A 25,490-nucleotide genomic window follows, 5' to 3' on the forward strand; every position below is an offset into this window, starting at 1 on the left:
TCTTTCCCTTGCTTGCTCTCTCTCTCTCTCACTCTTGCTAATGAAAGGGAGTTTCCTTTGAGGGTTTTGCTTAGGCAGCAGGTTTAAGGGTTCAGAGAAAAATGTGGATTTGCCCTTTAGATTTCTAGGGTTATTTCATTCTATCATGATGCTGTAACTTTGGGTAGTAAGCTTGCGAGCAGCCAGAGATCGTATCTTAAAGGGTATTATATGATGTTGAGAAGTTTGCATTTGTTTTTTTCCTAGTGGCAGTAGGGAACTACTGAATGCTTTGGTAAAATTAATCAAGTTACTGTTGTACCTCTGCTCTTCTTCAAAATGGGTTTAATTAGTCAATCTCGCATTTTTCCCCCTCTGGCATTCTTTTTTTTTTAATAAATTTATTTATTTTATTTATTTATTTTTGGCTGCACTGGGTCTTCGTTGCTGTGCGCGGGCTTTCTCTAGTTGTGGCGAGTGGGGGCTACTCTTCGTTGTGGTGCGTGGGCTTCTCATTGTGGTGGCTTCTCTTGTTGCAGAGCACAGGCTCTAGGCACGCAGGCTTCAGTAGATGCAGCTTGTGGGCTTCAGTAGTTGTGGCATGCGGGCTCAGTAGTTGTGGCTTGTGGGCTCTAGAGCTCAGTAGTTGTGGTGCACAGGCTTAGCTGCTCCACAGCATGTGGGATCTTCCCGGACCAGGGCTCAAATCCATGTCCCCTGCATTGGCAGGCGGATTCTTAACCACTGTGCCACCAGAGAAGCCCTGGCAGTACTTTTAATGTGAACTTTTCTTTATAATTGAAAAAGATTTGTTCATTTGAAGGAAATAAAAAAGAAAAATAAGCAGAGTTGAAAGATTTTATAGAGCATCATGAAATAAATGTCAGAAACAGTGATTCACATACACTCCCCATATGCTAATTTACATATGAGTAGTATATGTTGCATATATCAAATTTTGTGACATTTATTTCATTCTTTTAAAGCTAACTCTGCGAAAATCAGTGTCATAATGAAACTACCTCTGAACCATACCTAAGTAAAATGGAGAAATGCCCTCAGATACTCAGGGACACCTTTACTTTCTAGAAAGGTGGTAGGAAACTGAATACAACTGACCCTTGAACAACATGGGTTTGAACTGCGTGGGTCCACTTATATGCAGATATTTTTCAATAGTAAATATTTACTGTAGTACTACACATTCCATGGTTGGTTGAATCCATGGATGTGGAGGAACTGTGGAGGGCTGACTATAAGTTATATGCAGATCAACCCATGCTTTGATCAAGGGCCAATTGAAGTTTTTTTTTTCAAATAATTTTGAATAGACTTTTTCAAAATTTAAATTCTGATTAAAATTCTTAATTGCTCAACCTGTGTGTCTAAATGCACAAGAGTGCTTAGTGGCTACCTATTGGGAAGATGGTGGGTAATTATTAATGTTTTAAAAAGTTTTTTAAACAAATAATAAAGTATAGTTATAATCATTGTTTTATTACTTGTATCATTATCGTTGGCCAGATAGCATTTTTTAAACTTTTCCCATAATGATACAAATAATCTCTTGATGGTTTCAAGCTGTTTAGATTATTGAATTGAAAACATTAGGAAGTCATCATCACTTTGAGATTTTTCATTTTTCTTAATGAAACCATGTCAAGATCATTGATTCCTTTTTTGATTTTTTTTGACCCTTTGGGTTTTTAATTCACTCTGGGGCTTTATTAAGATGTATCATATTTGTGTGCTGCTGCAAGATTTCTGTAAGGTGTTTGGAATGTCTTATGATAGGCTTGATGGATTCTAGGAGCAGGACTCCATCTGGAGAAGAGATGTCCTTGGTCTGAGACCTGTCATGTGCAATTCAAATGGAGGCTGGACATTCTAGGAGGGAGCAGATCTTGCAACGGCCCCTGCCTCCCCTGCCAGGGAGACAAGGCTTTAGTGAAGTCACTGAATCCAGACAACAGTGAGAGGGAGAGAGACAAGTTGTGTGTGTGCCACAGGCCTGAGGACAGAGCTCTGAAGTTGTCACAACTACTCAAACACGATAGTCCCAGGCACCCATCATGACCCCACGGGACATGGGGTCTCACTGTTTCTCCCTCTGTCAGACCTCTCCTTGGAAACTTTTGTAACTAATAATAACAGTGACATATCTACTTACATAGCATGTATTAGGCACAAGAAGCTGTTCTAAGTGCTGTGCTTATATTACTTGTATGGGCTCATTAAATCCTCACAATGCCCCTGGGACATAGGCATTGTTATTATGTCCACTTTACAGATGGTGAAACTGAGGCACAGAGAAGTTAATTCACCCATGATCACACAGCTAGTAAGTGGTGGAGCTGGGACTTGAATCTGGGAGTAAGGCTTCAGGGTCTGTGCTCTTAGTCATTAAAATATCCTGCGTCTCCCTAGGGTAAAAATTTCCCCACACACTAAACCTTTCTCAGAATGGTCTTTCAACTGCATTGTCTTTGATTTGCACATGAAAGTGCAACAAAGTACTAATATGTGCTTGGCTAGCCACTTGAAACATTTCCACAACCAGGGTCTGTAGCCTGCCACAGAAAAACAACCCCCATATACTATGAGATCATAACTGAACATTAAAAACCATGTGAGTAAAACCATAAAAAGAGGGCCAGGAGAACCAATAAATGGCAAAATTAACACATCTAGAACTAGAAACAATAGAATAATCTAAAAGAAAGTATAAGCATTTAAAAAACATGATTACAGGGGCTTCCCTGGTTGCACAGTGGTTAAGAATCCGCCTGCCAATGCAGGGAACACCAGTTCTAGCCCTGGTCCAGGAAGATCCCACATGCCATGGAGCAGCTAAACCCGTGCGCCACAACTACTGAGCCTGCGCTCTAGAGCCCGTGAGCCACAGCTACTGAAGCCTGGGCACCCTAGAGCCCGTGCTCCGCAACAAGAGAAGCCACCGCAGTGAGAAGCCCGCGCACCGCAATGAAGAGTAGCCCCCTCTCACCACCAACTAGAGAAAGCCACGCGCAGCAACAAGGAGCCAACACAGCCCAAAAAAAAATGTGATTACAGATTAAAGAAGGAAAAGAGCCATAGTAAAATAACTAGACACTAGGAATAAAGAGTAAGCAGTCTGAAGTAGACCCAAATACAAATTTCAAAAAGTTTAATACCCAAGAAGCTAAAAGAAAGAAAGATGGTTTGATTATTTCCAGATGAATTGAGATTTGATAAAATGGAAGGAAGACACGAGAAATAGCATTCAGTTTGCAGAAGACAATAAATTGATGGAAAATGGAAAGTATGAATGAGAGGTTAAGAGACTAGAATGAGGTCTAACATAAATCTAATAAGAATTTCAGAAGAAGATAATAAGGAGAAAGGATAGGGCAAGATTCAGAGGCAATGGATGAAAATTTTCTGGAAATAAGGAAAATATGAATCGTAGGATTGAGGAAGTATGCAAAATTCCAAATATTTTAGTGAGACAGCAGAACTTTTAGCATATGGGGAAACCACCTCTCTCATATGACTTTTGTGGAGGGTCATTTTGCAGTATATATAAAAAATGTGTAAGCTCTTTGACCCAGGAATTCTGCTTCTAGAAATTTATCTTCAGTAAATAATCAGTTCACTTCCTCCAAACTTAAATATATAAGGATATATAAATATATATATATATATAAATATATAAATATATAAGGATGTTGATCTCAACACTGTATAATAGAGATGTATTGAAAACAGCTTTAAAAAAATCATCAATGTGGGCTTCCCTGGTGGCACAGTGGTTGAGAGTCCGCCTGCCGATGCAGGGGACACAGGTTCGTGCCCCGGTCCGGGAAGGTCCCACATGCCGCGGAGCAGCTGAGCCCGTGAGCCATGGCCGCTGAGCCTGCGCGTCCGGAGCCTGTGCTCTGCAATGGGAAAGGCCGCAACAGTGAGAGGCCCGCGTACCGCAAAAAAAAAAAAAAAAAAAAAAAAAATCATCAATGTGCAATAGACAAAACACATTAGGGTATAACCAGAAAAGCACTATTGCTTTTATGAAGCTGTTAAAATGATGATATAGATCTATTTTTATTTATTGTATAGAAAGGTGGTTGTTACGGAAAAAGATCTAAAAAAGCAGTGTGAGTAGTTGGTCCCACTGGCATAATCAAAAAGTCCGTATATATAAAAAGAAGTTTGGAAGGATAAATGCTTAAAGTTTACAGTTAGTTATCACTGGGTGGGTAATTTTTACTTTCTTTTTTGTCCTTTTATGCATTGTCTGATATCAAATTATACTGTGTAAAGAGAAATCTTGATTTGTATTTTAGATGAGGAGTAATGATAGAGTAATAGCAGTCCCAGGAAGAGTAGGTTTGTATTACCAGCACCATTATGCTCTACCTCTTATTCCCCTTTCGGTTGTGTGTGCTGTGAGGGTGCACTAATTGTGTTGCTGTGCCCACAGCCCTGGCACTGAATGTTGTCATGGAATCCAGCATTAGAAAATATAATGGGAATATGTAGGGAGGAAGAATGGGTACAGAACTTGAATCATTTCTCAAGGGGGTTGGGTGATTTAGACCATGATGTCTAAACTAAAAAGTATCTCAAGGTTGAATACTGTGTTATTTAAAATATATGCTGAGTTATCCTTGATGTACCTTGTAAAGCTAAGAAGAATCTAAAGTGCTCATGAGATTAAATGATCAAGTATGTAATTATTTTTTTGTTGTGTGTATATTTGTGTGCTTGCACGTGTATGTGTGTACTCATGTGTACACACACACACTTTTTTTTTTAATGTGTGGCCAATCAGATCTTGAGTGTGGGTGCTTCTCTCCTGATACTTTTTTCTAATTTGGGTTCTTAGAGCCAAATGAGTCAGTTTTTAAGTGAAGACAGAGAGAGGTGGTTTAAAGAAGGGAAAGAACATAGAGGCTTCTTTAGCTTCAGGTTCTTAGGAAAAGGGATTAGGCTTCAGATGCCTCATAGAGTTTTATAAGTAAGTGGAGATACAATGTGATTATAGCCATCTCGGGTTTTTCAATAATAACTCATTGAAAACAAGTTTCCTCATTCGCAAGCGTGGACATACTAATAAAATGTATGATTTAAGAAAAAAACAATAAAAAAGTGTGCCTGACATAATTGGGAGGGAGAGAGAAAGATAAGAGAGTTAGAGTATGAGGGTAATGATGGAGATGAGTTTCAAAGAAATCTACTGTATGCATGAGAGACCTTGGCACACAGCCTGTCTTCTCCTTTGCAATGAATTTTCCTGTTTGTTATACAAAATGTTTTATTCAGTGTAACCTACCAAGTGACAAAGATTAACAGTGATAGAGAAATAGAAAATCCTGTGGGTCTTGTTTTATAAAGCAGAAGGATGGTCTTTATAGGAAGTCCCTTAGAGGACTGGAGACAGCCCTGATATTAACAACTGAATATACTATGACACTCTCCTCATGGCAGATTTCTTTTTATTTATTTATTTATTTATTTATTTATTTATGGCTGTGTTGGGTCTTCGTTGCTGTGCGCGGGCTTTCTCTAGTTGTGGTGAGTGTGGGCTACTCTTTGTTGTGGTGTGCGGGCTTCTCATTGTCGTGGCTTCTCTTGTTGCGGAGCACGGGCTCTAGGCGCTCAGGCTTCAGTAGTTGTGGCATGTGGGCTCAGTAGTTGTGGCTTGTGGGCTCTAGAGTGCAGGCTCAGTAGTTGTGGTACACAGGCTTAGCTGCTCCATGGCATGTGTGATCTTCCCAGGCCGGGGCTTGAACCCGTGTCCCTTGCATTGGCAGGCAGATTCTTAACCACTGCACCACCAGGGAAGCCCTATGGCAGATTTCTTTAAGTGGGCAATTTCATTATTAGATGGTTACCAGCTTTTAAGTCCTATCTGTAAAACTTAAGTGAAGAAAGATGCTTCAGCCAGATCCTAATCTGCATTTCAGTGGGAAAGGCCAGGAAAAAAAAAAAATCCCCATATAGATGGAGCTTCAAATATATGATTATTGCTGTCTGTAACCTTGGTGACAGGAAAGCTTGAGGGGGTCTGAGGTGGTAACATTAGTATAAACAGCTTTTCTATTGAACAAATGTGTGTATATATTCACACTGTGAATTTCATCTCACTGAGTCAGCATATTTATGTAAGGAAAGTTTGGTAGAGAATTTCCTGGAAGCAGCTGGCCTACTTACCTAAATGCAGTGCCCATCTTTTTTCTGGCAGATAAGTAGTAGCTGTAGACTACTGTGTCTGAAAAAAGACTTTTGACAGTAAGTTATGTCAGCATCTGAGGCAGCGAGGCAGCTCCTGGTGGTGACTTCGGCTGCAGCCCTGAGCCCTGTGCTCCCCTCCCCTGGCACCATGCTGTCCTTCCACATGAGGCTGAGCTGTTGCCTCAGTCATTAGAGGGCATTCTCTGTGCCTGTGCCCAGGAGAGAGCAGTGTCCTTGGGTCATGAATGACTGGCCATGTGGACCTGGATCTTTCACCAGGTAAAATCTCCCCTGGTAACGTAGGCTGCCCCGCATACCTGACGACTTGGGCCCTGTGAGACTCTGGGGATGAAAGGCTACAGTCTCTGTCTAGATGTGGCATTTCTGAAACTTCAGTCTGGGGGCCAACTCTATCTGAAGTGCTTGTTACAAATGCAGGTTCTCAGTTCTATACCTATAACTATGATTCAGGATGTCTGGTATAGTACTTCTGATGCATAGTGAGGTTTGGGAACTACTGGCTCAGAATAGCCTCTCATGACATTCCTACTACAAAACAGGTTATCTTGCTGCAGGGACTTTTGATTACTGTTTGTCCTCTTTCAAATTCATTCATCTAAATAGTTACTGAATGCCTGTTCTGTGCCAGATACTGAACTAGGCAGTGGAGTTATAATAGTGAACAAGATTGACATGTTTTTTTATCCTCATGAAATGAAGGGAAAATGAGTAAACAAATTAATAATTATGATAAGAGCTGAGAAGGCCACAACAGGATATTATAAGAGAGTATGCTGGAGGGAGGAGCAGTGAGTATTTAAAATAAAAATATGGTTAGCGGAGGCCTCTCTGAGGAGGCAGCAATTATACTAAGACCTGGATTAAAAGGAATCAGACACACGAGGACCATGCTAGGCTGTATAAAAAATTTGTGCACAGGCATGGAGACCGGATCAGCCTCGTGTTTCAAGAACAGAAAAAAAGGGCAGCGTAGCCAGTGCCCAGCAAGCCAGGGGCAGCGTGGTGTGAGATTAGGCAGGTTGGCCCTGGATTGTGTAGGCTCTGGAGGACAATGGGTGGGCAGAACAGACCGAGAAGGGGTGGAGAATCAGATGTCTAGTGGGACAGGAGTCCGGAGTTGTGAGGAGAGGCCTAGTCTGGGCCATGAATATGAGAGTCACCAGCATTTCAGTGGAGAACCACCTGAATGGGTGATTTAACCTAGGGAGAAGCTGGAGAGAGAGGATGGGGAAGGGCCTGGTGAAGAAGACTTGGGGCAGCCAGGGCCTGGGAGAGGTGGGAGGAACACCAGGAGGCTGTAGGCCTGTGGAAGCCACAGGAGGAAGATGCTCAGAGACGGACAGGCAAGTGTGTTATTGACACTAAAGGTCTAGAACAGTGCAGGCCTGTCCAGTGGCCGCCAGCTTCATGTGGCTATGGAGCCCTTGAAATGTGACGAGTGTGAACTGAAAATGTGTTGTAAGTGTAAAATAAAACATACACCATGCACACCTAAAAAGAATACAATGTTATATATTAATTATATTTCAATTTAAAAAACGCACACCAGGGGCTTCCCTGGTGGTGCAGTGGTTGAGAATCTGCCTGCCAATGCAGGGCACACGGGTTCGATCCCTGGTCTGGGAAGATCCCACATGCCATGGAGCAACTGAGCCCGTGCTCCAGAACTACTGAGTCTGCGCTCTAGAGCCTGTGGTCCGCAACAAGAGAAGCCACTGCAATGAGAAGCCCGTGCACCACAACGAAGAGTAGCCCCCACTCGCTGCAACTGGAGAAAGCCCAAGCGCAGCAATGAAGACCCAACGTAGCCAAAAATAAATAAATAACAAACAAAAAAATGCACACCACATTTCAAAGATGTAGCACAAAAATAAGAATGAATATATTACTTTAATACTTTTTAAAGTAATTATGACGTTGAAATGATAATGTTTGGCATAGATTGGGTTCAACAATATACACTATTAAAATTTCACCTGCTTCTTTTTACTTTTTAAAAATATCACTACTAGGAAGTTTTAAGCCACATGTGTGGCTTTCATCCTGTTTCTCTTACAGAGTTTGGTAAGGTGAGGTCATTTGCAAACTTGGTCAGAGTAGACTGGCTGAGGTTAAGTAATCCCTAGCTGACTGTTTATACGCAGGTGAGACAGAATCATCATCATAATACTATTATGCCTAAAATAACAAAACTCACCACTAAAAAATTCTTCTAGACTTTTTGATACTTATGAAAGTGATTTAATAATTTCACATAAATTGACAATATCATATGCCTTTAAGTTCTTTGAAATGAACTCTCAAATATGGTTTTTCAATCTTTTTTTTAACCTGTATTTTCTCTTTCTTTTTTGTCTTATTTCTTTTTATTTAAACATTTTTTTTGTTGTTTTTATTTTTGCCTATCTGGCCAGGAAACTTCATGGTGTTATGGTCGACTTGCCGCACAACCGTGTTCAAATCTGTCACCAACAGGTTCATTAAAAACCTGGCCTGCTCGGGGATTTGTGCCAGCCTGGTCTGCGTGCCCTTCGACATCATCCTTAGCACCAGTCCTCACTGTTGCTGGTGGATCTACACCATGCTCTTCTGCAAGGTTGTTAAGTTTTTGCACAAAGTCTTCTGCTCTGTGACTATCCTCAGCTTCCCTGCCATTGCCTTGGACAGGTAAGATCAGGTAGCCAGGGGTGCAACTTTTTTTTTTTAAGTGTATTGAAAAATTAACATCACGAAGCAAATAGTGAATAGTCAGTGTTACAAATACTGCTTTTTAGTCTGCTTGTTGTCAACAGAAAGAGAGTCAATTGCTGAAACAGATGCCTCACAGAAGACAGGAGCTCCAGAAAATGGGACAATTGAGAAAAGATGTGGCATTGGGGAGGTTACATCATGACGATGCTGGGGCAGAGCTGGATCATGATATAGTTTCAGCTTGGTTGGAATTAGTGGTACTTGCATTGCAATTTGCAGTAGATTGCTCATCAGATTGCTAACTCTGCAATTAGGGCCTTTTGATGCAGGATGAAAACATTTCTGGAAGAACAAGAGAACAGTTCAGTGGCTATTTAACAAATGATTAGATAGTCCTGTTGGACCTGGCCAGATAGCACCAGAATTCCTTTGGAGGATTTACTTCCAAGGTTTTATATTGTGATGGTGTTTGTTTTCTCTTCTCATCCTTTTTAAAAGGATGTTCATTTGGAAATAAATCTTACATCCTAGCTACTGCTGTCATACATAATTTGATCAAATTTATCAAAGTGAAGTGTGACGTTCTCAGTAATTAACAGGTGCCTGTCTTTTCTCTTTGTTGCTAGCACTTCATGAATATAATTGAGATAATAATACATTTTAGAGAATAGAATTAAAGAAGCAAAGAAGAATTGAAAAGTATTTTGTGTCCACAAGAACTTTTTTTTTTTTTGCGGTACGTGGGCCTCTCACTGTTGTGGCCTCTCCCGTTGTGGAGCACAGGCTCCGGACGCACAGGCTCAGCGGCCATGGCTCACGGGCCCAGCCACTCCGTGGCATGTGGGATCGGAGCACGAACCCATGTCCCCTGCATTGGCAGGCGGACTCTCAACCACTGTGCCACCAGGGAAGCCCCTTCTAATGCTTTTTGTGTTGATCCATTCTGTGTTCACGGCAGGTGTGTCTTTCTGGCGGCCCCTTACTACCTGCTTGGTGGGGTCTTATGTCTGCAGTCCACATGGTGGGCTTTTCTTTCCTGAAGGTTTTTTTTTTTAATAGTTTTATTGAGATATAATTTACATATCATAAAATTCATTTAAAATATACAAGTCAATGAATTTTAGTATATGTACAGTTGTGCAGCCATGACCACAATTGAATTTTAGAATATTTCCATCACCCTAAAAAGAAACCTTATGTTCATTTACAGTTATTCCCCATTCCCACCCCCAGACCTAGGCCACCACTAATCTACTTTCTGTCTCTGTATGGGGGGACATTTCATATAAGTGGAATCATACAATATGTGTTCTTTTGTGCCTGGCTTCTTTTACTCAGCATAATGTTTTCAAGGTTCATCCATGTTATAGCAGGTATCGGTACTTCTTTTTTTCTCTTTCCAGCTTTATTGAGTTATAGTTGACATACAGCACTGTACAAGTTTAAGGTATATGGCATAATGACTTCTCTTACACATATTGTGAAATGATTCACTATAAATTTAGTTGACATCCATCATCTCATATAGATACCAAGAAATGTTTATTTTCCTTGTAATGAGAACTCATGATCTACTCTCTTAACTTACTTCATTCCTTTTTATTGCCGAATAATATTCCTATTGTATGCATATGCCACATTTTGTTTATCCATTTACTAGTTGATGGACATTTGGGTTGTTTCTACTTTTTGACTATTATAAATAATGCTGCTATGAATCCTGAAGGTTTTTTAAGAATAGGATTCAACAAGAGTGGGAACACATTATTCTGGACAGGTTGCTATTCTACCTGGAAGCAATGCAATAATCCCTGTGGGTTATTTTGAGCCTTTGGTTTTAGGCAAGAAAATAGGCAAATAATAAGAAATCCTTATTTTCGTTCCAGCAGAAAATCTACTGTATTTTTGCCATCATTTTTTTTTCAGTGTGCCTTTTATTTTTTTTAATTGAAGTATAATTGATTTACAATGTTTTAGGTATACAGCAAAGTGATTCAGTTATATATATATATGTGTGTGTGTGTGTGTGTGTGTGTGTGTGTGTGTGTGTGTGTGTATTCTTTTTTAGATTCTTTTCCATTATAGATTATTACAAGTTATTGAATATAGTTCCCTGTGCTACACAGTAGGTCCTTGTTGTTTATCTATTTTACATATTGTAGTATATATCTATTAATCCAAAATTCCTAATTTTTTCAAAAGATAAGCAAGTTCTTTTAGTAGAGAAGCAAGTTTGGTAAATTCCTATTTCATTATTCAGAGATGCAGATTACTGGAAAGTATAGGTTTGTTGTGCACGAAGACAAAGGGAAAACAGTTCTTTCTCTCACTTCTTCCCAGATATGTGTTTCGTGGCACCAAGCCAGCAAGTGAATTGGGAGGCCACCTACACTTCCTGCATCATCCTCTAGAGACGCACACACTAACAAAATGATGTATAGTGAGCCTGTGTGCTTGTGCTGCGGTCTGTTTCCCAACCTAGAATGGAATCAAAAATGACGGGAAGCCTGGGTTTGTTACCTGTCACTTAGCAAATGGGAATCAGAGACAGTGGGCATGTATTCATGCGTGGGCGTGGGGCCACCACACTGGATTTACTGAGCGGTGGTTAGAAAAGCTTCTCCGTGTTCAGAGAAAAACAATTGAGAGCGTGCATAACTTATACATTTCTTTCTCTTTTTTTTTCCCTTCCCAGAAAGTGACCTAGAACACATTTTACTGCACTCCATCCATCTCTGGTCATCCGTGGTTGTGTTGTGTTTGCATCGTCTCTCCCCCAGCTTGTCCCCTGCCAGACTCCACCACAGGGCCGCTTGCTCTTGACATTTTCCCAGGTGCTCCCTTTCCCCATCTCCTTTGTGTGTCCCTCCGGTAGAGCCATCATCTGCTTGGTTATAATTGTTTGTTTACATGCCCCCTTTCCCCATTTAGTTAAGAAACATTCCTGTGCGTCCTTCCATCTTTGCAGTCCAATGCCTGGCACAATACCTAGCACATAGGTGGTGCTCAGAAATCCTTGTGACAGAAGGCACGCCTGCTCAGCTGGCCCCATGAGGGAATGCATGTTAATAGGGTTGGAAGGTCGACTCCAGCATTAGCTGACTGCACAGACGTGGGCCGAGCTAAGGTGAAGAAACTCGCCATATCTCTGAGGGCTGCTGGCTGCCCTTTCATGACAGATGTGGTTCTAGAGTCTAACAAATTACTCGGTTTCCCCCAGTCATAGGTGATATTGAAACAAGGTGCTTTTGGAATTCTGATTAGGTGGTTATAGAATAATCAAGTCAAGCTTGAAGGAAAAAAGTCTTCCCTGATTATAACAAAAATCTAATCATGCAGGCCTTTTAAGTCTATTAATTGCTCTTAGGGGTACTGAGCGATTATCATGGGAACAATGACGATTGAGCAGGCATGATTTTTTTCAGTCAAATTGATCTTGTGGAAGGATTTTGTCAGAGACCCTCCCTCACACTGGCTTCTTCTGCCCCAGGTGGCTGTAAATGCTAGTGATATCCATGCATATCCACTGTGGCACGAGTCTCCTTTGGATTTGTGTGCAGACACATTTTCTTTCTCTTAGTGGCTTTGAAAATTGCCCTCAAGCTCCTCTAGCCCAGGTAAAAATTTTTTTTACAAATTACCCTTTACCCTTAAATTGAAAAAGAGGTGTCTTTCCAGCAGAGGGAGATATCCTTTATATTGAGGGCACTCTTTTGGATTTAGTCCTGGTGGCAATAATTATAAAGCTAACTGTGAATTGTACAGCAAAATCCTCAAAACTTAAGGTCTAGCTTCCTAATTTCCCCAGTGGTTTCCTCTGTCTTAGGCAGAATAGAAGAAATTGACCCTTTCTTTCCTCTCTCCTACTTTTAGTAATATAGATCCCCCTAATTAAAGTGTGTCTTCTGTGAAATGAATTTTGCTGTGCGTTTGGCAGGTACTACTCAGTCCTCTATCCGCTGGAGAGAAAAATATCTGATGCAAAGTCCCGAGAACTAGTGATATACATCTGGGCCCATGCCGTGGTGGCCAGCGTCCCTGTGTTTGCAGTGACCAACGTGGCTGACATCTATGCCACGTCCACCTGCACGGAAGTCTGGAGCAACTCATTGGGCCATCTGGTATACGTTCTGGTCTACAACATCACCACGGTCATCGTGCCTGTGGCTGTGGTATTCCTCTTCTTGATACTGATCCGCCGGGCCCTGAGTGCCAGCCAGAAGAAGAAGGTCATCATAGCAGCGCTGCGGGCCCCGCAGAACACCATCTCTATCCCCTATGCCTCCCAGCGGGAGGCCGAGCTGCACGCCACCCTGCTGTCCATGGTGACGGTTTTCATCTTATGCAGCGTGCCCTATGCCACACTGGTCGTCTACCAGACTGTGCTCAACGTCCCCAACACTTCTGTCTTCTTGTTGCTCACAGCCATCTGGCTGCCCAAAGTCTCTCTGCTGGCGAACCCTGTGCTCTTTCTTACTGTGAACAAATCTATCCGCAAGTGCTTGGTAGGGACCTTGGTACAACTGCACCGCCGCTACAGTCGCCGGAATGTGGTGGGCACAGGGAGCGGGGTGGCCGATGCCAGCCTGGAGCCCAGCATGCGCTCGGGCAGCCAGCTCCTGGAGATGTTCCACATTGGGCAGCAGCAGATCTTTAAGCCCACGGATGACGAGGAAGAGAGTGAAGCCAAGTATGCCGGCTCGGCTGACCTCCAGGCCAGAGGGCTACTTCCCACCTGCCTGGAGGCACAGCGTGGGCCGCGGTTTGCTACCCCTGCACCACCCCCGGGCACAGTGGACTCTATATCCCAGGTGGCACCAGCAGTCCCTGTGGAACCTGAGACATTCCCTGACAGGTATTCCCTGCAGTTCGGCTTTGGGCCATTTGAGTTGCCTCCACAGTGGCTCTCGGAGACCCGAAATAGCAAGAAGAGGCTGCTTCCCCCCTTGGGCAACACCCCAGAAGAGCTGATCCAGACAAAGATGCCCAAGGTAGGCAGGGTGGAGCGGAAGATGAGCAGAAACAATAAAGTGAGCATCTTCCCAAAGGTGGATTCCTAGCAAGTCTTGTAAATCCCTGGAAGCAACAGACCTTCCACATCCCTGCCCTCCCTTCACTGGGCCTATGATTTGTCTGATCTCCTCGCAACCCAGTATGGGTTGATTCCTCCTCTATGGGCCAGATGCTTTTGAATGAGAGGGAAATCTATATAAAATCGAATGTCCTCTTTACTGAGAGCGTATATATATATTTATACATATATATATATATATATATATATATATATATTTATTTATTTATTTATCTCAGTGATCCTCAGTAAAGTCCACGTTCCTCTCTGTGGAGACGAAAGCTGGGTAGTGGGAAACGGGTCTTGGGTGGGTTCTCTGTGTGCATTTTCCGGGGATATCTCAGTTCCGGGCCCTGCAGAGAATACATGGAGAGAAGAATGTGTATGAGTTCAAAGGAAGCAGGGGCACTCTAAGTGAAGCCCAAGATAATTATGGAGCTGTGTGGCCACAAGAAAATGCCTATTTGATCCATTTTAAAATGACAAATATTCAAAGTGGTTTATATTGATCTGTATCTTTAGGGAAGATAGAACCTTGGCACTTGATACCTTTTTTCTGGACGGCCTGATCACATGACTCACAGTTTCTCCCGATGCCCTTCATCTCCTTCGCTGGGATGTAGGTGAGGGATGAATGAATATTGCACCCGCATTTGACAGACATGGCAATAGATGTGTCCAGGGATTAGGAAGATATTCTGTCCTTGATTATCCTCACCATCTCCTGGCATCACTAAGGCCTCAGAAAGAGAAGTTCGCAGTGTTGGTTGGAAAACACTGCAAGCTTTTATCATGTCTTTCCCCCTTAAGTTGTGTTTTTTTCAACAAATGAGAGAGAAGCTTAGAAGTGGAGAAGAAAGACTGAGAAATATCCACACTCTGTAGAGTTTTCTCTTCCCACATGGTCTCATGTGAAAGATTTTATGCAGCAATCAGCAGGGGTAAAGTGTATTGAAAAAGGTTTGTGCCAACTTCTGGAATTAAAGGTCATTTAAAAGGGCAAAGTTAGGGTAAACGGGGTCCTTTGGAAACGTCAAGCTAAAAATACTTGATTAGGAAAAGTGAGTCTGCCCAAAAGAGTGGGAAAAGTTGGTTCCCTTCCAAGGAGGACTGCAGACCCCATGCGTCGCCAGTCTCATTTTCAGTCTGTTTGTACGACTGTGGTTCTCCCTTCATTTTGGGCACAAAGGAGGAACAGAACATGGAGAAGGAATTCATCACTGTACAATGCCAAGGCGATACCTAGCCCAGGTGAGCTCTCCACGTACTCCTTGCCAGTGAAGTTGTAGCAGGAGCCAGACAGGACAGAAGAGGGAGGACAGTGTCCTCAATTGACCCGTCGCCTGGGGGCTCTCACAGCAATTCGAGCCTACTTTGGGGTGGGCTTCACCAGGTTGAATTCAAACCACAAAGGAAACTTCACTCTTAAGGAGAGCAAATCAAGCGCCAGGTCTGCTCTTCTCTGGAGGGCGTTTTGTTCTTGTTCATAGTATGGAAGGGAGCCAATCCAGTGCCTTGAGCAAGCTTCAGGGAAGGGGGCATCCTCAGCGGCAAAGAACACATCCCCACGGCAGGGGTCCTCACGGATCTTCTCCTTGAACCACACAGGCCCTTGTCCCTCGTAGGAAGGTCAGACTATGTGTAGGGAGTTTCCTTTTCCTGTCCTTTCCTGGGTGTGCTGTCTTGTGATTCCCGAATGTGAACCCAAAGACCCTTGTCCAGAGGAGGGAGTGCCTTCCTCTTTGTGTTCGTTTCTTTGAAGCATCGTGTGCTCACAGTGGAAACAGGGGCCCGCCACCCCTTCTCCCGGGGCCCCTGTGTGTGCTCTGGAGCCCCTTGCCCTGATGCTTCCCTGTGGCCCTTCAAGCTTATCTTTCAAACCGTCACAGTTGTTACAGTGTTCATCAAGGGGAAACATAACCTGTCGGAAACTTGTGTCCACTTTAGAAGAATCTGTCAAATGTAGCCACGTTGGTGTCATTCTGATAACATATATGTACAACTTAATAAATTCTGGTGAGCCGGAATTTGATAGATGTTACTTATGTATGTTTGAAGCAGTTGGTTGACTTCTAACAGGTCATGGCCAGGTGTATTTCTATATTCTCTGAAGAATTATGTTTTAATAAAAAATTGAAAAGCAGTTTCTGAACTCAAAAAAGGTTGTCTGAGTGATTTTTTGTTTGTGTGTTTGTTTTCTTTTTTTCCCCCTCTCAAGTGGTATACTATCTGACCCTCTCTCTTCCTGTGTGATCTCAAAAGAAAGGTGTTTATTTTCCTCCCAACATGCAGATGCAGCATTCTAGTAGCATTTTCTTATGTTGCTGCAACTTGAAAAATGAATTCCCAAAGAAGAAACTGCAATGTTTGAATAAATGTCCCAAACCTGGGTTCCAAATGGAATTGGTGGATGGTCTGCTCAAACCTGTAGGTGGAGCTACACGGGGAAGAGTGTAGTGCAGCCGTCAGTACCCCTTATGGTTGGGGCCATGGCCTTGAGGTCAGATGGCCCATGTTTGAGTCCTGACTCTACCACTGACCCACCTTGTGACCTTGAGCATGTGAGGTAATCTCCATGTATCTTGGTTTCCTCTGTATAAAATGGGGAGGTAATAAATGTTGCCCTGACTCACATATTTCACCTCTGATTTTAGCCATGTCTGCAGTGGGCCATTGTTGGCTGCATCTGATCACTTCCCTGAGAGCCATCAAGGCCTAGTTTCTCTGCTGTCTGCCCTGGGAGAGCTCCCTAGCTCTGGGGGATAACCCTTGATCAGTGGGACATGGGAACCAGTGGATAAATGCCCCTGTCCTTCTGCTGGACAATTGTGGGAGGCATCTTTCCACTTCTCAGGAAGTCCAGCAAACTGAGTCCCTGTTGCCCACCACGTTGTCCAAATAATGCATCCTTTTATTGACTCTTCTTCCTCCTTCCCTGTCTGGCTTTCTCTACCCTCATTCATGCCCTCAAGGATCACCTTCCCAAAACCAACTGCACAAAGCCCTTGTCTCAAGCTCTGTTTTCAGGGGAATCCAAGTGAGACAATAGTATACCTCATGGGGCAGTTGTGAGGATTAAATGGCATGGTCTGTTTAACACAAAATGTGGCACACAGTGAAACTATATCAATATTTATGCTTACATGCTACATTAAAAAAAAAAGTGGTGGAGGCATTTTTGCAATGTTATTCAGAAAACAATATTAAATTGATGTTTTTACCAGTTACCCCAACAATTATTAGTATTCATAATGATGATACTTTGAGGCAGTACACAGTGCCAAAGTACTGTTTGAATCCCTGAAGAAAAAAATAACTGTGTAAGCTGGAATCGTTCTTCACCAAACAATTCTCAGGTTCAAAAAAAAAAAAAGGGGATGTTGAAAGAATGTTTGACTTTGCTGTAAATCTATAAGCCAGATCCTGAGTAAGAATGAGCATATAGTGGGAAGCAGCTGCATAGCACAGGGAGATCAGCTCGGTGCTTTGTGATCACCTAGAGGGGTGGGATAGGGAGGGTGGGAGGGAGATGCAAGAGGGAGGGGGTATGGGGACATATGTATATGTAGAGCTGATTCACTTTGTTATACAGCAGAAATTAACACAACATTGTAAAGCAATTCTACTCCAATAAAGATGTTAAAAAAAAAAAAAAGCATGAGCATAATATACTGATGCAGAGTAGAGCAGAATATGTAGGTAACTAAGGGCAGACAGACAAACCCAAAGTGGCCTCAGCCATTGAAAAGGAACTATAAGGCAGTCACGTGGTGTGTTAAGCTAATATTGGAGTTCAAGCACAAGTCTGATTGGGCTGGAGAGAAAAGCTGCAGCTCCAGGCCAGCTCTGGGCGTTGCTGTGCTCTTGGCAGCCCTGACCGGGTTGGGTGGCTTACAGCAGCTGCCGCATACCAGATCTGAGATGCTCAGGGAAAAAGAGCTTATTTTAGGCTGAATTTATGTGGAGGGGAAGGATTAGTGCTTTCATATTGTAGTCTACCAATGTAGCAATATATGATGTAAATAAGTTTATAGCAAAGTGATTAACTTCCCCAAATAGTTGTAAACATTTAGCAGGTTTATATCACAACCAATTGCTGCTATATTAGAGTTCTGTAGTTAAAAGAAAAATGAATCATGGTTAATGACCTGAGAGTATGTGAATAAAACAGGTATTGAAATCAATACTAATGCCCAGGGTAGCATCGAAAGCCTTTTTGTGTGAGTGCAAGGCTTTTAAAATAAATTGAAATGATCTAAGATTCTCCATATATGAGGTTTTAGAAGCTAAAATATCTTGCCTGTTAGCCTCAGGTTCAACCAGTGTTTATCCCCATTTGTGCCAAGGAGATAAGTTAGTTAATAGGCAGAATAAAGGCCTGGAGACCTTCATAGAACTCAGACTGTAATCTCCAGCATTGTTTTATGTGAACCTCTGATGGCTATTTATGTCCTGGGGACTTAGGAGCCACTTATTTCCAAACTTAAATGAGTGAATGATAAATGAAAGAGCAAATAAGAGATATGGCATCTGGAGACGTGGCTAAATCTCTATTGAGGACGAGCTGGGGTAAGATTTGCTGTCAGGAGAGTTATTGCTGGTTCTCATCAATCTCCTTGGAATGACTCATACAAGGGTTAAAGGCATCAAATGCAAGGTCTTTGATCTACTTCTCTCTTCAACACCTAAGCCTCTCTGTAATTCACTAGAGGGAGTGTAAGTTCTAAATCTGGAAGGGAAGTTCAATACGGAGAAGCACAGCTCTAGTGTATGTGTTGGGAGTGAACAATAATCCTTTTGCCAGCTGTATTGATCAGAATTTAGTGGTTAAATCGTTTCTGCCCCCTCTTAAATTTCTTTTTATATGCATATTCACTGTAGTCCATATACAAAAGGTAATACAAACACAAAGGAGGTGCTAGAATGACATGTGGTGTACCTTTTAAGACAACAGGTGAGAAAGTACAGCACAGATGGGATAATGCTTTTGAAATATTAACCATATTACCTGATGCATCTAATTTCTCTTCCCTCCTTTTCCTTGCTTGATACATTCACATGTATTGCCTCTGGGAAGGTGTGGGGAAGGCGTTCATTGCCTCAAAGGAAAGCAAATAGACTGTGAGTCTCTTTCCAGTTTTTGTGTATCAAAGCCTAGGTTTTAGGAGAACAGAGGGGACTCTTGGGGTGAGCCCACTGGATATTTGGTAATGATTTTCAAGAATTGGAGGATGCAACTGGCACCTAGTGAGTCAAGGCCAGGGATGCTGCTAAACGCCCTATAATGCACAGGACAGCCCATACAACAAAGACATATCTGGTCCAAAATACCAATAATGCCAATGTTGAGAAATCTTGGGTTAGCCAAGCACTGAGAAACACTGGGTTAGCCAAAGGTTTGAGATGGTTTGAGGAAGGGGAACCATCCCCCCCTCAGTGGAAAAAGCTTCCCTGGACATGAGGCTAGTAGAGAAGAGAAGTCAGGGGTAAGTGATCATGTAGACATCTGTACCTTCTGGATAAGGGGCCTAATGCTGCCTCCTAGGCAGAGCCCCAAGAAAGCAAACAAAGAAACAGCAAAACAGCAAAGAAAGATTTGGGCAATTGCAAAGGGAACCAGTGTGTGCCCTGCTCCCCAGGGCGTGGATCCCTTTGGAGAGTTTGGTAGTGAGTCCAGGAGACAGGGCCTCACTCAGATATCTACATAAGTGTCTTGAAAGAAAGAGAGAGCTTCAAGCCCAAAGGAGCAGGTGGCCGGGAAGGATGGATCACAAGACCAAATGGGGCAAGGGATGACCATGTAGGCAATGACACAGGGGACAGATGTCATTTCACACTCCACAGAACCCATGGTGTCACGTGAGAGGGAAGGAAACCTTGAATGTGAGATTATATCTATTATCCCAGGATCTCACGATGAAAATTAAGCTATAGCAAAACAATAAAGAAAATTATGTATTGTCCCACACTTTTTTGAGACTGAAGCAGTTAATTTGTATTTCAACCTCGAAGGGAAAATGAGACTATAAGTTTCTTTTCAACTATGAAATTTTATGTTTCTATAGTCTATTATTTTACATACGAATACATGCTTATAAAAATCTTTTCTAGTTTATTTTGGCTTCCCTCGGCCAAAATTCTCATTCCCTTTTGCATTTCCTTCTTTGTAATTTTCATGGAGGAAATTTGGTGTAAACAGATTTTATATACTACTACCCGAACGTCCACACAGAATTAAACGCTGGCCTTCTGTCTCTGGGTTGTTTCTCTGAGAGAAGCATTTAATTAAATCCATTATTATTTAAAAGGCAAATGATACAAGGGATACTTCTCTTTCCAAACCCAACTCTTGAAAGATAATACTAGAACTCTAGCCAGTTTTAAATATAGATGAAATAATGACTGCAGATCTAGAGAAACTAAGAAAATAGAAATCATATTGAAAAGGAAAATGTACCTAAAATTTTGTTTGAGTCTTTCAGTGGTTTACTGGAAGCTGATTTTGAGAAAGAAAGGCGAATACATTCTGTCCCTGTGAAGACAGTTCTGAACATACAACAGTGATTTACATGTACACCTCATAAGCTGGAGCAGATGCCGTTACTCACCTCCTAAACATCCACCTTCCTTCCTTCTTCCTCATAGTGTTGACCCCATCACGGCTCCAGGGGAGATCATGATTAGAGGAGCCTTTTTTGCTATATTTAAGAAAAATCCATGTGTATAGATAAAGATACATATTGACTTTAAAAAATGAGACCTACAAAAGTCTATTAGGCTTCTGAATTTTGCAGTGCACCACCTGACTGAACAAAAGAAAAAACAAGAAACCACATGGATCAGTAAAGGGAATTGAGAAAATAAGGCAATTTAGGCTTTCAGGGTGAGAGTGACCAACGGCTCTTTGCTGATATGCTCAAAGGGTGTCAATTTACTCAGATAATTCCTTCAGTTTGGCTTTATGAACTAGGCAATTGTAGGATGTTCTGAATTTTATTTTTTCCCTATGTATTCTCAATAAACAAGAAGAGATATTTCTTTTTTTGGGGGGTGTATTTATTAAAGCACTTTTAAGAATTACTGTTCCTTTTTAAAAAATATTTTTATTTACTTATTTGGTTGCGCCTGGTCTTAGTTGTGGCAGGCTGGCTCCTTAGTTGTGGCATGTGAACGCTTAGTTGCAGCATGCATGTGGGATCTAGTTCCCTGACCAGGGATTGAACCTGGGCCCCCTGCCTGGGGAGCACGGAGTCTTAACCACTGCACCACCAGGGAAGTCCCTATTGCTCCTTTTTAGGAGTAAGTTTAATTTAAATAATGCTAGTTTGCTTCAGAAATTAATTTAAAACCCTCATCATATTATAGATAAATATGTACAAAATAGAGAGTATAATAGATTAAACTATCCTGGAATTTATTTATAATCAATGTTCCCATTTACTTAAAAAAAATCTAAAGTGAATGTAACAACTACCTTTGCATTGACTACTTCAAATCATTAGAATACTTAGAAGGTCTTAATTAATTTTAATTTGTAATACTCTCTGCCTTAAAATTTATTCTCTTGGTAGCACTTGGCTTCTCTTTGCCTGCTTTGTATTTATATACGATTTACTGGAGGATATTAAAGCACAGTCCACAGACTTCTGCAGGAAATGATATGATCTCTCTTTTGCAGATGGGGAAACTAGAGGCACAGATGGCCCTCAGAGATGAAACAAGTTAGAGACAGAGCTAAAAACAGTACAGAAGGCATTAAGGACCAATTCTTCCACTGCATCCTCCAAAGTACTGATGATCATTATCGTCTCTCCTTATTATGACTTTTTTTTTTTTTTTTTTTTTGCGGTATGCGGGCCTCTCACTGTTGTGGCCTCTCCCGTTGCGGAGCACAGGCTCCGTACGCGCAGTCTCACCGGCCATGGCTTACGGGCCCAGCTGCTCCGCGGCACGTGGGATCTTCCCGTACCGGGGCACGAACCCGTGTCCCCTGCATCGGCAGGCGGACTCTCAACCACTGCACCACCAGGGAAGCCCTTATGACTATTTTTTGAATACCCACTCGGCACACGTTATCAAACTATACTGGGGACTGTATTAAAAGTCTTCATGCCCGACAGCTGTTTTTCTCAATGTTATTTCCTAAAGTTCCTTCTGCTTCATGAAATCCTGTTTCATGGCAGAGGCATTCAGTTCAGAGTAAATGTTAAACTCTTAGCAGAAGGCCAAGATTGAGATTGCTCAGCTGAAGAGTACTCACAGGCGTCATCTTCTGCCTCAGGTCTTCCCTGTTAATTCTGCATCGAGTTGACCCTTAGTTTAATTTAAGAGTCATTGCCCTCACATCACTCTCATCCATTGCCCACACTCCCCCAAGGAGCGAGTACTCTTCCATGCAGGTATATGAAATATTAACAAGATTCATTCATTCATAACAGTAAGTATTATTGCATTTAATACACACTATTATAATGGAGTATAAAGTGTTTGAGATATGGTCCCTGCCCTCTGGACAGCTTAAGGGAGAAAAAAAGAAAAACCCCCCACAAGAGACAAGAGAACAATAAATGATCACATGCTGACAAGAAGTGCTGAGGGAAAGTGAAAATTATCCTTCATTGAGAGTGTGCATCTTCCTCAATGATTTTGTTTGTTGGATGGCAAATTTTTCTTTAAATCCAAGAAGTTTCTTCCTCCATAAAATGACCATTTACTTCATAGCACTTAGAACTTGGAAGATCTTAGCCTAGTTATATACCACCTCGATAATTTATTAAGAAATGGAGGCCCAGGAGGTTAAGTGATTTTTTTCAAGACCTCAGACCAGAAGTTATGATTTTTAAAAATGCCTAATCCATAAGCAAAATATGCGGAGGGGAAACCAGTGCTTTAAAATGTCTTTTTCATGACATTGAGAAGGGGAAATATTTCTCTGACTAATGCCTTCCATTTTCTTCCTGCTCTTATCGCGAATAGATAGGTAACTAGTACATATTGGCACTCAGAAATCCCCCTTACTCCTGACACTTGCTCTCTAAAATCAGTGGTGGTGAGGAGTTGGTGGGGATTAATATGACCATCTAGCTCCTGCCTCTGTCAGGATCTTTGAGCAATTAGGTATGATTAGAGAAAGGCTGAAAAGCTTACTTGCTCAGCAATAGCTCACTAGAGGATTTGACTCAGCGAAAGTGACCAACAAAAGGTAGACAAATGGATGCATGAATGCAAGTATGCCACCTGAATACAAAATTTCCATAAATTTGGACCAAGGTAATGATCTTTAGATTCATAACAAAAAAAATAGTTGGCAGTTTTCACAAAAATACCAAGTCATCTGTAGCAAAACATACAAGATAAATGAGCATTTAATGGATGACAGGTGTGAATGGAACCGGATAATTCACCTTCTTTCATTCTTCAGCATAGATTAGAAGGCTGCTTTTATGTGAAGTAAAAGTACTCATTTTATTTACAGTTGCAGTGAAACATTCAGTACAGAATCTCAAGAACAATTTAACTTCTCTATTTCTACAAAGTAAGGAAAAGTATTCAGGAGTTAACTTTCCATAATTTAATAGATGGGCTGGTAAACTGGAGCCTGGAAAAGTGAAGAGGCTTGTCCTTCTAGAATCAACAACAGAGGGAGATGTAAACCCAAATCTCATAAAACCTAAACCATTTTTCAATTCACTCTATTGTGTTGTGCTGTAAAAATAGGGTGCACTGATTGTGGTTTTGCTTTGTTTAATTCTTTATGGATCGTGGAGGACAAGACCAATGGCTGTTACCACTGCCCAGGTGTTTCTAAACAGGCAATTCTTACTGCCCTGCTTATTGAACACGTATTTTTTATGCTGGTGTGAATACTGTCGCAGTTCGGGCTGGAACACATGAGCAGTGGTTTCCAAAGAGGGTCAAGTCTGCTTAAGTCAGATATTCACAAAGTCTCAGAGCTGAAAGTAAGCTTAGAAATCTTTATCCTGCCCCTTATTTTACTAGATGAAGAAACAGATTGAGAGAAGAGACCAGGCCCAGGTCAGCTCTTCGCAGATGCTGGCTGAGAAACCAGGGATGTGTAATTTAAAATGGTTTTGTGCGTCAGTGTACGGGTTACATAACAAATTTTGAGCCAAATTAGTATATTAATTCCAATTTGTCTGTGATGATAAAATGAAGAGAAAATAAACCAATCTTGGTTAAATAAGGAACTGAATGATCAAATAAGGAAAAGATTTACACAAGAAAGCCTATAGTCATCAAAATGATGACCAGCTTCTAGTCTAATAAACATATTGTATGTTCAGATAGAAACATTATTTTGAATTTGAACTAAGAAAAAATATATGTAAGGAGTGAGATGCTAAGAAAGCCAAGATGGCAGCCTGACAGCTGACTAATAAACACCCGCTTTGGTTGTTTACCTATTTCTTCTTTATCTCTTAGATGTTAACTCTGAGAAAAATAATTTTTCTACATTGTTACTTAAGACCCTGAAAGTTTGATCTGAAAGTTTGATAAATATGCTATGCGAATTTCTTTTAACTTCCTTTAAGTTAAAATAAATTGCAAGGTTTCCATAACAATAAAGATTTATATAATTTTTATTCTAAAAATGCATTTTAGTATATAGATCAGGAGACCCAATTTAAAACAAAAAATGAAGAAACAAACAAAATACCCTATGGGATCAGAGACCTAGCTCAACTCAAAAGTTATGGTTTGGAATCAGACAAGCGTGAAGCATGACACTCAATGCATGGACAGTGTTCTGAAACCGTGAGTTTCTGCCCAGGATTAATTGCTGCCGTGAAATTACTAAACTTCTCTTTAGTCATAATCCACAAGCAGTGTCTCGTTCATTTTCCTGGCAGGGGCCAAATGCCAAGAGCAAAACCGTGTAATCTCAACTGGCATCCAGCAAAGGAGAATGCAGCTGGCCTCGGGAAACTTCTGGCAACTCTATAATTCTTTACAGGTAACAGAATTGCCGCAGGCGACAAATGTGTGGAGCCAGCAGTATAACCGGAGAGTAAAACAGTCTGTTACCGTGAGGGAATTCTCCAAGAAGAGAAACCGATTTCTCCCTTTCTGGTGAGAATGACTCACTTAGCAGAGCTGATTTCTTGAGGGCAGAATTGAGATGCACCCCTCCACCCCCCACCCCCACCCCCGCCCCGCAAAATAGTCTGTATTTCAGAAGGTATCTTTATCCTCTTTGATTTATTTTACTACCTTTTAAAAAACAAGCCTCTATTAGCTTTCTGGGCCATACATGCACAGCTGCACAGTGTGTGTGCGTTGATTTTTAGGAATCTCCACAATATCCTGGCACAGGTTTTTTCCCTCCATGCTGTCACTCATATCACTTGGACAAGCTAAACATGGTCACATGACAATGCCTGGGCTACCTCCTTTCACTTAAAAATTCAAAGGGTATCGTGTGTTTGGGCTACCAGATATTGTGACATAGCAAGCTTCCCGTCACCCCCCACCCATTTTTTTTTTTTTTTTTTTT

The 25,490-nt window shown here is 41.6% G+C and overlaps 1 protein-coding gene across 2 annotated transcripts in view; it reads left to right on the top strand.

Annotated features, from left to right (window-relative positions):
* Positions 1–14,149, top strand: part of GPR176 (G protein-coupled receptor 176) — a 90,450-nt gene extending 76,301 nt beyond the window's left edge. The window contains exons 3-5 of one of the 2 annotated variants that reach the window (XM_007460189.1): positions 8,288–8,328; positions 8,689–8,880; positions 12,842–13,964. In XM_007460189.1, coding sequence (XP_007460251.1) covers positions 8,288–8,328; positions 8,689–8,880; positions 12,842–13,964 — 1,356 coding nt within the window. Of the gene's footprint in view, positions 1–8,287; positions 8,329–8,627; positions 8,881–12,841 lie in introns of both variants that reach the window. The other variant, XM_007460188.1, reaches the window with a different exon arrangement.
* Positions 14,150–25,490: the final 11,341 nt, after the last annotated feature.

The sequence above is a fragment of the Lipotes vexillifer genome, unplaced genomic scaffold (genome assembly GCF_000442215.2).
Source record: "Lipotes vexillifer unplaced genomic scaffold, Lipotes_vexillifer_v1.1 scaffold408, whole genome shotgun sequence".
Classification (NCBI taxonomy): domain Eukaryota; kingdom Metazoa; phylum Chordata; class Mammalia; order Artiodactyla; family Lipotidae; genus Lipotes; species Lipotes vexillifer.